General features: G+C 41.1%; 1 protein-coding gene across 4 annotated transcripts in view; it reads left to right on the top strand.

Moving 5' to 3' along the window:
• Nucleotides 1–13,725, top strand: part of dlgap1b (discs, large (Drosophila) homolog-associated protein 1b) — a 112,747-nt gene that overhangs the window by 57,078 nt on the left and 41,944 nt on the right. For 3 of the 4 annotated variants that reach the window (XM_053861265.1, XM_053861263.1, XM_053861266.1), the window contains exons 3-4: nucleotides 5,469–6,587; nucleotides 8,606–8,820. In XM_053861265.1, the coding sequence (XP_053717240.1) occupies nucleotides 5,532–6,587; nucleotides 8,606–8,820 (1,271 nt within the window). In that variant the 5' untranslated portion in view covers nucleotides 5,469–5,531. The remainder of the gene's footprint in view (nucleotides 1–5,468; nucleotides 6,588–8,605; nucleotides 8,821–13,725) is intronic. The other variant, XM_053861264.1, reaches the window with a different exon arrangement.

Here is a 13,725-nt window from a genome sequence, read left to right as displayed (position 1 = left end):
ACTTCTGTTGGTCTGTCTATCATCGTTTTGGTTTCACTTGTTACTGCAGCCCACAGACTTGTGAGTAGTAAACACTCCGACTTGGCTAAAATGCTACAACGGTGCAGTGCTCGTATGTTTGTTGTCTTCTTCAAGCATTTGTGCTTCTCTTTAATTGTTGGAGGTCCTGGTCTTCAGTAGAGCTGGGTGAAATGATCAAATCTGTCGATTTAAAATCGATTTCATTACAAATTTCAAGATTGATTTGTGGGTCATTGCGCAGTGGCATGTGGTTGAAGCTTTGAAGTTAGCACATCGCCGACTCAGGTAAAACACTAGTAAACTACAGTATTTTGGGTTGAAAACAGCTGAAGACAAGGAGTTGGAAGGAACTGCCTTGCAGAGCTGAAAATACTACGAACCTCAGAACCCACTGGACAAGTGTGATGTCACACTGTGCTGGGAATGTCAGTGTTAGGGAAAACAAATGAAACTAAGGGAATCACTGGCTTTACCAGCTGATTCTCTGAAGGCCATCAAAAATAACAATAGCTACTGCAACTTTTGTTTGTGAAGAGTTACGCCTGCACTCGATAAAACCAAGCAGCTTGGTCAGGTGCTTAAACCACACTACGTCATGCAGCAATATATTTGACTGTCCCAGGATGAATGGGTATGTGAAAGATGTGTATGAGTAGAGAGGGTGCTTTAACCTGTGACACCTGGACATGACTTTGAACCCAGTCAAACGTGACATTAACTACACACTTCATCAGATCACAGAGATTCTGACAAGCCACACCTGTATTGAAAAAGCTGAAATGTTGAAGAGAGTTATACAGAGAATATACAAGAATGTTTAGTATGTTAAGACTTTTTCTTGACTTGAGTTTTGTTGCTGTTGTATTATTACAGTAATATTGTCGTTGCACTTAAAGTATACTTTCAGGCTGAAACATTTTGTATACGTTTACATTTTTAAATTTTATGTACATTTAAAAAAGATACATCTTGTTTAAGGTGAGAAGGAAAAAAATGCCTTTTATATTTTGTTTAGTTGTTTGTTACAGCTAAGCCATTTTCATTTTTCAAGAGCACATTCAATCCTGATTCAAATGACTCAATTCTGAACTTCATGAATTGAAATTGAATCGATATAGGAAACTGGCCTTGACTCCCAACCTCAGTCCTCAGATTCAACCATCGTGGTTAGCTTGGTTGACGGTGACGTTTTGACCCAAGCTTCAACAAATATACACAAATATATTGCAGTTAATAGCTAAAATATTGCAATAGTGGAGTGTATCATTTCTCACACCCCTAACTCCCTACATGATAAGACAGTATAGTTCTACTCTGCGCCCTGCTTTAGCATATTCCACATGGCAGACAGTCCAGCAACATTTGTCAAGTTGTCCTCTCAGCAATCATCACAAATACCTAGTGAAAGTTCAGGTGTTTTATAAAGCACCCATGGGCTCTGAGTTTGATGAGTACAGAGCAGAGTTTTTACTTTCATAAATGATTTGCTGTGATGAATGCTGCCTTCAAACACCAGAAGAGTCAGAATTCTAGTTATTCTGAAACAGGCTGAACAAGATGAGATTCAGCCTCAAGGACAAATGAAACCCTGCAATAATCAATTTAACATTTGTCACCAAAATATAAACAACATTAATCTAAGTGGGACACACAGGAAACAAAAGTCTGAATGTTGAAGAATTTTAAGCATGACACAATAACTTGAGGAAAAACAGTTTTGAGGATTTTAATGAGGCGTAGAGTCGCTTCCTGCTTGGTGAGAAATGTGGAAACCGTGATTAAAAAAAAAAAAAAAAAAAAAAAAGTACAACAAATGTGAAAAATGGGAATTTTAAACTGTGCAACAGAATACGTAATAGAAAATTAAAACAAAGAAGCAACAAATATAATATGATATTATAATATAATATATAATATAATATCGAGAAAAAGTTTATTAAATTATGAATTTCTGTTTCTTTTCCTCACTGGAAAATATGTTTTAGGAAAAAAAGCCATTTCCTAATGTTTGAGGTCAGCCCCATTAAAAACATAGAATGAGTGGTCGTAATTAATCACACTTTTAAATATTTGATACCAGTATGATTGAATTTAAGTTGGATCTGTACACATGAGCTGAAACATCAAGGTATAAGTGTTTCAGTTTTTCCTGCATGAAGTATATTTCTATCCTGAAGTTTTTCAAACTGAAATCTTTCATCCGCCATCACAATCTCATGTCATAACCAAAACATCCTTCATCATGGATCAAGGATGTCTGGAATTGGTGCAGTGTTCCCTGTGAACAACTTTTACAAATTCATTCATGATTAATCTATGGTTCAAGTGCCAGCCCAAAAGTATACATTTATGTATTTCGGAACTTTGATGGCATATTCGGAATCATTTAATTTGTGAACATGTGAATTGAATGCAATTTTCCACAGCAATCCCAACACATAATTATAGACTTATCACTGGAATCCAGCAGGAAAATGTAGCACTGAAAGCAACAGTTAATCTGACTCTCAACTGCAGTACTATTGTATTCATAAATGCATTTGTCCCCTACAGTGTCCTCTAGCTCTGCGCTGAGCTGATGTGATATTACAATCTGCTCCAGCATCTTCCACATTTTCACACTCATTTCCTGTCCCTCCCCCCTCACGTTTTCTATTTACCCGGGTGGCCTTTGATAGTGCGTTGTATATTTCAGTAATGTATTCCTGTGCAGCCTCCACCGCGGCACTGTCACTTCTACACACCTGCGTGCCCAGCCTCCTGTGATTGTCTTGTTAGCTTCACCTTCAGTCCACCAGAACTGTTGAAGGTTCTGCAGTCAGCAGCCCCCAGATGAGTAAGTGGGCTAGTTTAAGGGGTGCTGATGGAGGCTGTTGTTTTCACATCACTGTGTGAGGGCAAAGGTTATTTATCGCCTGTTACCTTGGCAGGACCAGACTCTGTCAGCTGACCAATTAGTTTTCCTTTGGAGGAGGAGTTGGGGTTGCCTTGGATCTGGCTGTGATTATCTGTGGCTTCTATGTAGCGGGGGATGTGTATGTATGTGTGTGTGTGTGTGTGTGTTTGTGTGTGTGTGTGTGAGAGAGAGAGAACTCTGAGCTAGTGAACCATGAAGCAAACGTGCACACAGTGTGCAACTGCATAGAATGTGTCACATCCATGTAAACAATCAACCGTGTATTTTTTTTTCTTTTTTGCGCCATCTATGTCGCCAATTGAAGTGTACTGCTGTTGAAAATCACGGCAGTCAGTTGATTCAAATGTTAATGCTCCATCTTTATTTGTGTGAAGCGGCAGGCCAACTCACAACACTGTTCAGTTCTGTTTTATGAAAAATATAATGCTTCGACAAATTTAAAAAACAAGGGGACTATTTAATCCCAATGTATGATACAGTAATCCCTCAAGTGATTTATGGTGCCACAGGATCGTTGGATTTAATTTTTAGTACCTTTTTTTTAATCCTAAAATTGCCATTTTCCCACCTAAATTATTTATGAAAGTACAATATTGTATGCTGTAGAAGTAAATTGTATAAGTTGCAGACTAATATGATGCAGTGTGTTCGGCTCCAGATGAAGAGCCTTTTAGTGAATATTTCTGGCAGAGCCTTGTCAGAACAAGGCCATAGCTCTATTATGCTGCCGAGTCCAACTGCTTTGGTTTGTTCAGATGAACACTTTCTTCTAGGGCTGGAAATGTTTTATCTCATTTAATCACACTAAACCTCGCAATGATAAAATCTTCCTTTAAGTTACATTTAGAACAGATAAAAAATGTGGGATTAAATAATTAGCCCTTCTTTCGTCGCAAAAAAATAATTTGAGAGAAAAAAACGTGAGATTAATGAAATGTTTTGTATGTGTGTGCAGGATAACTAATGCTTCAGTGTGTTTTAACTCTTGCTCTCCTCTCTTGACGTCATGTGAGTCACTGCGTCAAGTCAAAGGATTTTACTTCATTTAATATTTTTTTGAGGAAATGTATATATTTTTTTAAATACCCCACCTTTCCAAAAAAAAAAGCAAAACATCGCCTCAGCAGGGGACAAACGGGGAGTTAGAAGGAGCGAGGATAGAGCTGCCAGAATCGAACAAAGCTGTGATGCTAATTTAATATCATTATACTGACAATAATTATTTTGCGTAGTTTGTGAGAAAATTGTTCAGGGTTTTCTGCTGATATCTGTCATGTCACTGTGTTTGCTCAAGTGGGAGTGGAGTTTTCAAACTTTTTTTTCAGCTCTATCATACAAGCTGCTACAAGGTGCTATTAATCTGCTGCAAACCTTTATTATTGATGCGTTTTGTGGCTGAACAGCGACGCCAAGACTTAAGTTTTACATGGCAGGTGGACCAAAGGTGTTGATTAGTCAGTGCAGAAATATTAACAAAGATGGAAAAGACAAAAGATATGATGTTTAAAAATTAAAAACAACGGGGGGAGAAAAAACTGCTCCACTGTTCTGCATTTGGCAATGAGTGACGAACATTCAGCAGCCCGGGGGCAGAGAGTGCTGACCTCAGTGATGTCAAAGAGTTTCACAATGCAGGTCCGGTGCAACAGCCTGAGGTCTTGTCAGTGTCAGTGGCGTCAAATGTGATTGCATAATGAAGTGCAATGTACATTATAACTCCAGCTATGGAGCAGTGTTATGCAGAGGTCCTGCTGCGGTTGTTCCAACTTACCAACATTTTAAAATCAATGATTCAGCTGGTTTACAATGGAGCTTTGAGTCATGTTTTTTCTTTGCAAGCGATGGACTTTTGACTTTTCACACGGCAGGTCGCACAGTTTATTCACAGAGCTGTGAGCACTATTGAAATATTACGTGAGCCATTGCTCTTCTTGCTCCACTGAGGTGGCCTCAAGGAGTCAGCATATGAAAACGAACCTCAATTTCCAAAGCTTGAAACAAGGTTGCTTTAAAAATGGATGATTGACTGAAGCAAATTGCTGATTCAACAAGACTTAAAATTCCCCCATTTATTTAGATGGCCCAAAGCTATGCAGTAGAAACTAAAGCTGTCATAAAAATCTACTCTCTGATTAAGCTCCACAGTTGCTTAATGCGTATCCTTGAATAATAATGGCACCCTGTCAAGACTCAAAATAGATCAGGGAGACTTCAAATATAGTCTTTCTTTCTCTTCCATTTCCTTTAGCCCTAGTTTCTTATTTTCCTGAAACCAACTGTGGCAAATGAAACTGTGCAGACGGATGGAGGATGAGGAACCACACTCAAATGGATTCTATATTTAGGCGGCTTGTGTTTATTGAGGGCTTGAAAGGCCAACCTTTGCAGGGCTAGAGAGAGCTGAGTCGCCCCATGACCTAGGATGTTTTCTCGTGTGTGAAGAAGTGTCTGGAACCATCTTCTTCTGCAGCTCAAGACACTTCAAATGTGAGTTATTTATAAGCCTATTTTTTGTTGTTTCTCTTTGTAGATCTTGTTTTGAGGCCTGAGAAGACGGAAGTAGCATCTGGATGTGCGTGTCGACCTGGCCACGATGACGATGAAAGGCCTGTCCAGTAGTCACAGTCACCACCACAACGTGACTTGTGACCCGTCTTATGACTCGATGACTCTTGGTCACGTGGATCGACGATCCTACTTCCTGAACCCTAGTGAAGCTCATCCTCCTGACCATCCCTGCTACAACCAGCGTAGCTCTTTCCAGTCTGAAAGCAGCACTTACCCAGATCTGGCGAGCTGTACTTTCCCTCGCCGACATTACAGCTCACACCATGAGCTGAAGGAGGAGTGCGGCGCTGTGGTGCCGTACACGGGGCCACCAGGAAACAGTAAAGTTGTTGGAGGAGCTGTTGGGAACAACAACAACTTACTGGAGCAGTTTGAACACCAGGGACCTGTCCGGCGTGAAGGATATCACACACTTCAGTACAAACGCACGGCAGTAGAACATCAACGAAGTGATAGTCCTGGTAGAATCCGCCATCTGGTTCACTCAGTTCAGAAGCTTTTTACCAAGTCCCATTCTTTAGAAGGCCCTACTGGATCTGCTGGTAGTGGAAATGGGCGGATTAACGGCGGAAAGTCTGGTACTGATGACCCACCTTCTTCATCTGGCACCTTAAAGCACAGTAAGCGCAGTAAGAGCAAAGATCGCTCCAAATCTGAGCCGAAGATGCGAACCGCTACCTCAGGCTATTGGAGCTCGGACGATACTCTGGATCGGGAGGCGTGCCTCTACCACCATCACCATGGGGGTGCCGGGGCACCGCCCTCTGGTGTTATGACAATGGGACGGCACCCTGACAAATCCCAGTCTCAGTACTTTATGGAGTCCTATAACACCATCAGCGCCCATTCTTTGAAGTCGTCTCGAAGTAACAACGATGTGAAGTGCTCTACTTGTTCTGGAGGAAGCAGCGGGGGTCTCCAGCTAGTAGGTGGACTAGACAGCCAGCTCCAGCTTAAGAAGAGCTCCTGGTCTTCTACTCTGACGGTGAGCAGAGCCAGAGAGGTCTACCAGAAGGCCTCTGTCAACCTAGATAAAGCTCTAGTGAAAGCTGAGCAGGGACGCACCTGCCACTTCTTACAGGTAGGAAGGTTCAAGATGCCCTTCATGGTCCGGCATGCCATGTTTCATCAATGTCTACTCCATCATAAGTTGTCCAACCTTCATCTGTTGTCATGATCGCCTTGAATGACCATTAGTTTAATCGTGACTTTTCATTCTCATTGTGAAAAAGACCATTGCATGCCATTCACCTCTGTCATTTCTGTCTGAAAAGTTCATTGATGGAAAAAAATGTACAAAGAAAGTGCATACCTCTGCCATGGAGCTCATTTCACATAACTTTATAAAAACACAGCGTACAGTTAAATCAATTAAACAACTACGATGATTCTAGAATTGTGTTGGCACACAGCAAAAGCTGAGTTCTGGCCGGGATTCAGGCCGGTTGTATGAACACCAAGTACCTAGTTCAGTGGCCTGCTTTCAAAGCAACAGCATTCGTACCTCCCACCAATTGACATAAGATTAATTTAAAGTGCGAAACCCATACCTGAATCTTTATATTACTTGACACGCTGCCTTCAATGTCAGGAAACAACACAGTTAATACCTAGCACTTGCAAAGGCCCGCATGACAACACCATAGGAGTGTGAGTGTGAGTGTGCTCATTTTAAACCAAATTTCATGAAAATCCATGTCAAACTGTTTGAGTTATGCTGTTGACAAACAAACCGACACCGTCAAAAACATCACCCACTCCTTGGCAGATTTGACAAGAATCAATGGAGCAGGACTTACTGGAGACATGAGCAATATATTCAGAATTGAGATCAGACTGATTTGTAAGGAAGTTGTTTCTCTGGCCCTCTCTGTACCCTAGTTACATTGCATTGTACGGGATGAGAAAAGTGCTAAAAGGAAGAGAGACAGACTAAAAATGCTCAAAATATACGATTTGAATGGCAAGAGAGAATGGAAATGTGCCACCACCACTTCAAGAGTGTTCAGCTGCTGTTCTGGAGAAGATAAAAGTGTTTTTTTCCTGTCGCATGAGTTCCTCATTCACTGGAGTGAGCTGCAAGTAAAAGCCGGAGGAAAGAAATGGAATCTGCTCTGGGTGGAAAAAAAGATAGGTGGTGTGTGTGTGTGGAGAGAAACCTGACGGGAGCAAATCAGGGCAACTGTGAAGTTGGTGAAAGAAGAAAGTAAAAAGCAGGAAAGGAGGGCAGGAGAGTTTGATAGAGGGAAAGTGGGCTTAGTGAGGTTGTACGTTTGAAAGACTGTAAAACAAAGCCAAGATACACACAACAGTGGAGAAGCACAAGGTACATTAAACGATTTTGTGAGACTCACATTGAGCTTTAGTTGTTTTTATAGAGGGTTCACTTGATCGTTATTGTCATGTTGACTTAACAAGGTTCTTATCAGTTCTTAGTTCATGAACATAAGCACTTAATAAAAGCTTCCCACCTGTGCAAGGTCAACTATAAGAAGGGAGATTGGGGAATTAATTATATCTGAATCATAATTAAAAGTTACACCGAAGAAGAACCACCTGCATTAGATCTGGTAGAAACTCCGGCTGTTGTTTCCCCACCTCCACTTTAGTCTCCCAGCTACTACTGTTAATGACTTTTTTTTTCTCTCCGTCTGTATCTCATTTCCCTCACTCCGGAGCTGTTGCCCTAACAGCCAGTCACAGTGGGGCTGAGTAGTTGTGCTGAACAAAAACCCCTTTGTTTTCTCTGGCTGTGTCTTTTAGTCCCTCTGTGTTAGATAAATCCTGGAGTTTTTACCTTCATCAGCCTGAGAAAACACACTCAAGAGAAGTGCAAATTTTGGAGCTATTCCTTGCGTTTATGAGTTCAGTCATTGCGTTCCTAGAGAGTCTGGGGTTTTTTTTAAGTTTATTGTTTACCTGTATGGCGACTTTTCTTTGTTGAAAGAAACTTAGGAGAAGGTTATGATTTAAACAAATGCTGAAAACATTTCAAGCCCACCATCTCTTCTTTCATTTTCATGTAAGTCTACGTGTCAGAGCCTTCGGGTTTGGTCGGTCCTCACTTCTCTGTTGCCTTCTTTCGCCTCCTCTCTTCAGGTGCCTCAGGATGACTGGAGCGGTTTTTCACCACTGGGAAAAGATGATGAGATACCATGCAGGCGGATGCGAAGCGGAAGCTATATCAAGGCCATGGCGGAAGACGACAGTGGCGACTCGGACTGCAGTCCAAAGCCATCGCCAAAGGTCCAAGCGCGGCGTGCCAGCTACCTGAAAGCCACCCAGCCCTCCCTCACAGAGATGACGACCTTAAAGTAAGTTGCAGTGCAGTCTGAATACCACTCTCTTATGTCCGTAGTTGGATGTTGTGTTCAGACTGTGAGGAACATTTTTAACCAACTATTTATTAGCTTAGTGGCTAATGCTGCAAACAGACTTCTCAATCCTCTGCGAAAGTGTCCAAAGAAACCCCAATGAACTTAGGTGAACAAGGAGAAAGGGTTTATCCAGGGTCTGTGTTTAAACGAGAAACAGGGAGACAGCTGATATTCGAGATCTACACAATTTTCACAATTATTAATTGTGATGAATCAGCCAGCCTATGTGAACGTTTCCTATATGCTGCTTTTCAGCCTTTCTCTTCAAACATCCCACAACTTCCAAGTTACGAAGAAATCAAGGAAATGTTAACAAACTATATGGAGGCAAACAAAATAAGATACACAAATTGTCAGTTAAATACGTTAATAAATATGTCTGGGGAATTCACAAAATGTCTTCATTTTAACTGACCATCTAACCCTCACATATGCATGTACTGTATGCAAGAGATTTGAAAAGTAGTTGTTTGTTTTGGATTTTGAGATAGATGAATGAATCACACAAATAATTCCAACAGCCTGCAATATTCAAAGTCAACTTGCATGACGGGCGTCGAGACCCACATTAGATAAACCTTCTGTTTTATTTCATCTGGTATTCAGCACTGAGGTCTATTTGCATCTTCTTTACATGGAATTCACAAGAGGCTTAACAGCCTGTGGCCAAACTCTCCAGATACTAAAGAACGGAGGGATAACAGAGTGGAAGGAAAGTTAATAAACAGAGGGAGAAGGAGTTTTTCAGCAGCACTGAAGCCCTTGCCCAGCAGCACTCTGGATTATGTGCAACTCTTGTCGGCCACCGCTTAATTACCTGTTGTGTGTTTACAACAAAGACACACGGTCTATTTTCATTTTTAGCTCCAATATCTCCACATGGCGGTGAACAGACGGTGCTTAATTGAAATGCAAGATGCCTCTTCATGCATGGAATGTCTCCGACCAAAATAAAAGCATCCTTGCTCATTCTCTCAGGGATGTTAAAAGCTGGACTCCTCATCGGGAGCCTCTTATGAAGGGCTTTGTTGCTGCTGTGTGTGCTTTGTCTCTGCTCTGACACATATTTTAGAATTGCCAACATAAACACAATCAGTTGCATGCAAATGAGTGATAATGTGGACTCTAATGTGGCTTGTGCTAAGCAGAAATGTTCTTCTTGTTTGAGTCAAAGGGACGATAGAATGACAACTATTACTGTAGTGGCAATCTCCAGTATACCAGACACATATTTGCAATAACTACTGTCTCAAAAATATCAAATAAAACCAGTTCCACTTGAGGTGACGCTTTATTGCGACATCTCCCTGGTGAGGTGTTCTGGACGTGTCCAAGTGGGTGACAGGACATTGTTGGAGGGACTAGGTCTCTGAATTGGCCATGGAACGCTTCAATATTCCAAATTCTGAAGCGCTGGAGAAGGAGACGGATGGATGGATGGATGGATGGATGGATGGATGGATGGATGGATAGATGGATGGATAGATAGATGACGGATGGATGGATGGTTGGGGTGGTGGACTGATAATGTGTTTCACTAGAATCACAACTTCTACATTTGATAGCTTAAGTACTCAAAAGAAGTACTACCACTACAATACCACTACAATTCATCTGTTCCTGTGACAACTATTTAATTGTCAGTTGCTATGTCTGCTTATGTCGCCAACGTTTTTGGTCCAAACCTCACTTCTTTCTGTGTTTGATTTATATGTACGTTACGTGTGGGGCCTTGTTTTTTATACCAAATCTGGACAGTCAACAAAAGAGTGACAGAGAAAGTGATGAGTCCTTCATGATTCCATGTTTCCCTAACATTTATTTATTCATTTATTTCTGTTTTTGAGTTATTTTGTGACTGACAGTTGACGGTGACCTCCTGGCATAGGTAAATATGAAATGTATTTACATCAGATTGAACAGATATTTTACAGCCATTGCTGTGTCATGGTGTAGAATTGGAGGAAAATAGCTTGTGTCGCAGCGCGCCACTGTGACTGATTAGCTCTCTAATATAGAGAGATGAAAACATCACCACAGGGGGCTCAGTCATTGTTAGTGACTGCGCAACACACACACACACACACACACTTATATAAGTGCTAGTGACACGGCTCTGGGCTCTCTGATGACTTGACTTTGGCCCAGGAAGGCCACCGTCTTCTTCATCATTGTCTGATGGAGCTGAGCGGAACATTCGGAACCTCAGTGGCGTGTCTGCGGGAGTGAAGCAGAAGCAGATGACATCTGTTTTCACACGCCGCTTTCGGGATCTGGCAGGAGTCTGTGTCGTACTCTGCAATGATTAAATAATCAACCTTGTTGGCCCATTTGCTCCGCAGCCAAATTTGTCACTTCTCTGTCATTGAATATTTTGGTGGTGCGACTTCAGAATTGCTAACTGAACCAGTCAGTATCCTTAAGCAATAAAGCAATTATATTTTTTTGTGTGTGTGTTTTTATATTTATATCTACGCAACTATGAACCCAATTTCAACCAAACCCTGCGAGTTCGACGAGGCATGGCAATTTTATCTCATCACTTTGGTCTCTTTTCACCCGCGCCTCATCATATTCACTACCACCTAGTTGAGATGAAGTCAAGTGCGACATCAACCGCTCATAATTGCCCACAGATATTGCCTTCAAGTGTCACGATTTGGACGATTTGATTCATAAACTAGTTTCGATTATTCAAATGTTGAATAGGTGGAACAAAAAAGTGGAACTCACTAGTGCAGCGCGCCGTCACCTGAACAAAATATGGGCCGGACATAAACAAACTGACTGTGAGATCCATCTTTCTCCACGCTATTTCTGACACTCCCCATCCTTGACCCTCTGTAAACATGATCTTTCACCAGTTACTGCTTTAATTCACTGTATAATGAGCCGCTGAACAACTCTGGTCTCCCACACACCAACATTCCCCACCTCTACCACTCAGTCTCTGCTCATCCTAACGTCCGTCAGTCTGCGCCCTGAGGAGCTTCATAACAACACAACAAGCACTCACTACTTTAAGTCAGTGCGGAAACTCCCTGAGCATCATAATAAAACATATGTACTTCTTTTATTGTACTTGTACTTATTGTACTTAAAAAAAATTTTTTTGCATATACATTGATTAATTTATTTTGTGTATGTGTTTGTGTGTTCTTTGCACATACTATAGCTTTTTGCAAATAAAGCATATTTTGTTAATAACTGGAGCGTTTTCAGACTTAAAGGTGACACTGTTTTTTTAACTAGCTAATTTGCAAAAGCCCTTATTCCTGTCATGTTGTTCCAGAACAACATTCACTGCAGTTTAAAAAAAAAAAAAATCTGCCGTAAAATCTGCACAACAATGAATAAAAAAAGGCCATGATATCCTAGAAGGCCTATTTTTGTGTGTGTATATTCTATTATATTTTCAACTCATGTGTTGAAACTCTGTCAATCTTGTCGGCCATGGGTTTAGTACATGACCCCTTGATGCAATGCCTTCCAGGGTGTCCCATGTGACTTGAATTCCGTCCAACATCTCCCAAACCTGGAGTAAGTAGGAGAAAACAGATGGACAACAATGTTGCTGCAGAGCACCACCTGATTCCATTATAATCCCATCGCTATGTATCATTAGTTTGAGAACTGATTTTGTGAGCGTGCTCAGCAGTTATCGCCCAAACAGTCCAAGCATGACTTCAGCAGGAACTTCAAGGCGAACATTTCAATTACAAAATATCTGTTAAGATTCTGATCTGGGACACCAACACTGACTAGAGAGAAGATGAGAAAATTACAAAGCTGGAGATTGTTAAACCGCTATAATGAATCAACTGTTTTTAAGACGCTTCCACAACATTGAAGTTGTGTGTGAGACTTTTGCTAATCTAATTGTGTTGTTATGACGGTTTCTTTTGTTTTGCTTTTAGTAGGAAATGTTCACCCAAAGATGCTTCCCCAGTCACTCCCTTACTGTATAATCCCTTCTCTTAACAAGATTCCCTGCATGAACATTAGTCAGAGAATACCCCAAAAAATTGGGGTGCTGCTGCCCTTGTAAGTGGATGGATGGATGGATGGATGAACTTCTGCATTTGATAGTACTAAAAAGAACTACTTCTACTACCATCTGTTCCTGTGACAACTATTTAACTGTTAATTGCTACTTGTCATGTGTACAGCAACAAGTACTATTACAATCTGATGGCTTGGTTTATTACACAGCAAAAAAGACAACTTGAATTCCAGTTTTGGGCAACGTTTTTGGGGCAAACCTGGGTTCTTTCTGTATTTGATTTGTATTTTCCCTCCGTACTTGCGTGGCTTTCCTCCCATACGGTCTTATCTTTGTTGGAAATTGTAGGTGAAGACCTGTAAGTTACGTGTTGGGGCTTGTCTTCGATGATCAATGAAAAAAAGAAACTATCTTGAGAAGCCACTCAGTTAAGCACACACCTGTGCCAAGCATCCCATTGACACATTATTACACATTATTTAGCGTTCGAATTATTGTTGATATTATCAGTTATGAAATGGAATGGAGCTCAATAGGACGGCAGGTGGTGGTAGCTTTCTGGAACACTAAACAAGGAAGAAAGTTGTGGAGCTTCCAGCAATTAGCATCTCAAATGTTTTAGATTGTGGGAGGAAACCAGAGTGCGTAAAAGAAACTTACGGAGCTTGTCATTTTATTACAGCAGTTCAGGACTTTATGACTTAACTTGATTTCTGTTCCAACTCATCAACTAATAAATTCAAATGTAATCTTTACAGGTATCGGAAAGGCAACCTTCAGTCCTTTGCTGTACAGGCTGTTGTACACTGTTGCCCTGTCTGCGTGTTTTTCCCACCACC

The sequence above is a fragment of the Synchiropus splendidus genome, chromosome 3 (genome assembly GCF_027744825.2).
Source record: "Synchiropus splendidus isolate RoL2022-P1 chromosome 3, RoL_Sspl_1.0, whole genome shotgun sequence".
In the NCBI taxonomy this organism is placed as follows: domain Eukaryota; kingdom Metazoa; phylum Chordata; class Actinopteri; order Syngnathiformes; family Callionymidae; genus Synchiropus; species Synchiropus splendidus.
The sequence above is the reverse complement of the archived record's forward strand: the minus strand, read 5'-3'. Positions and strand labels throughout refer to the sequence as shown.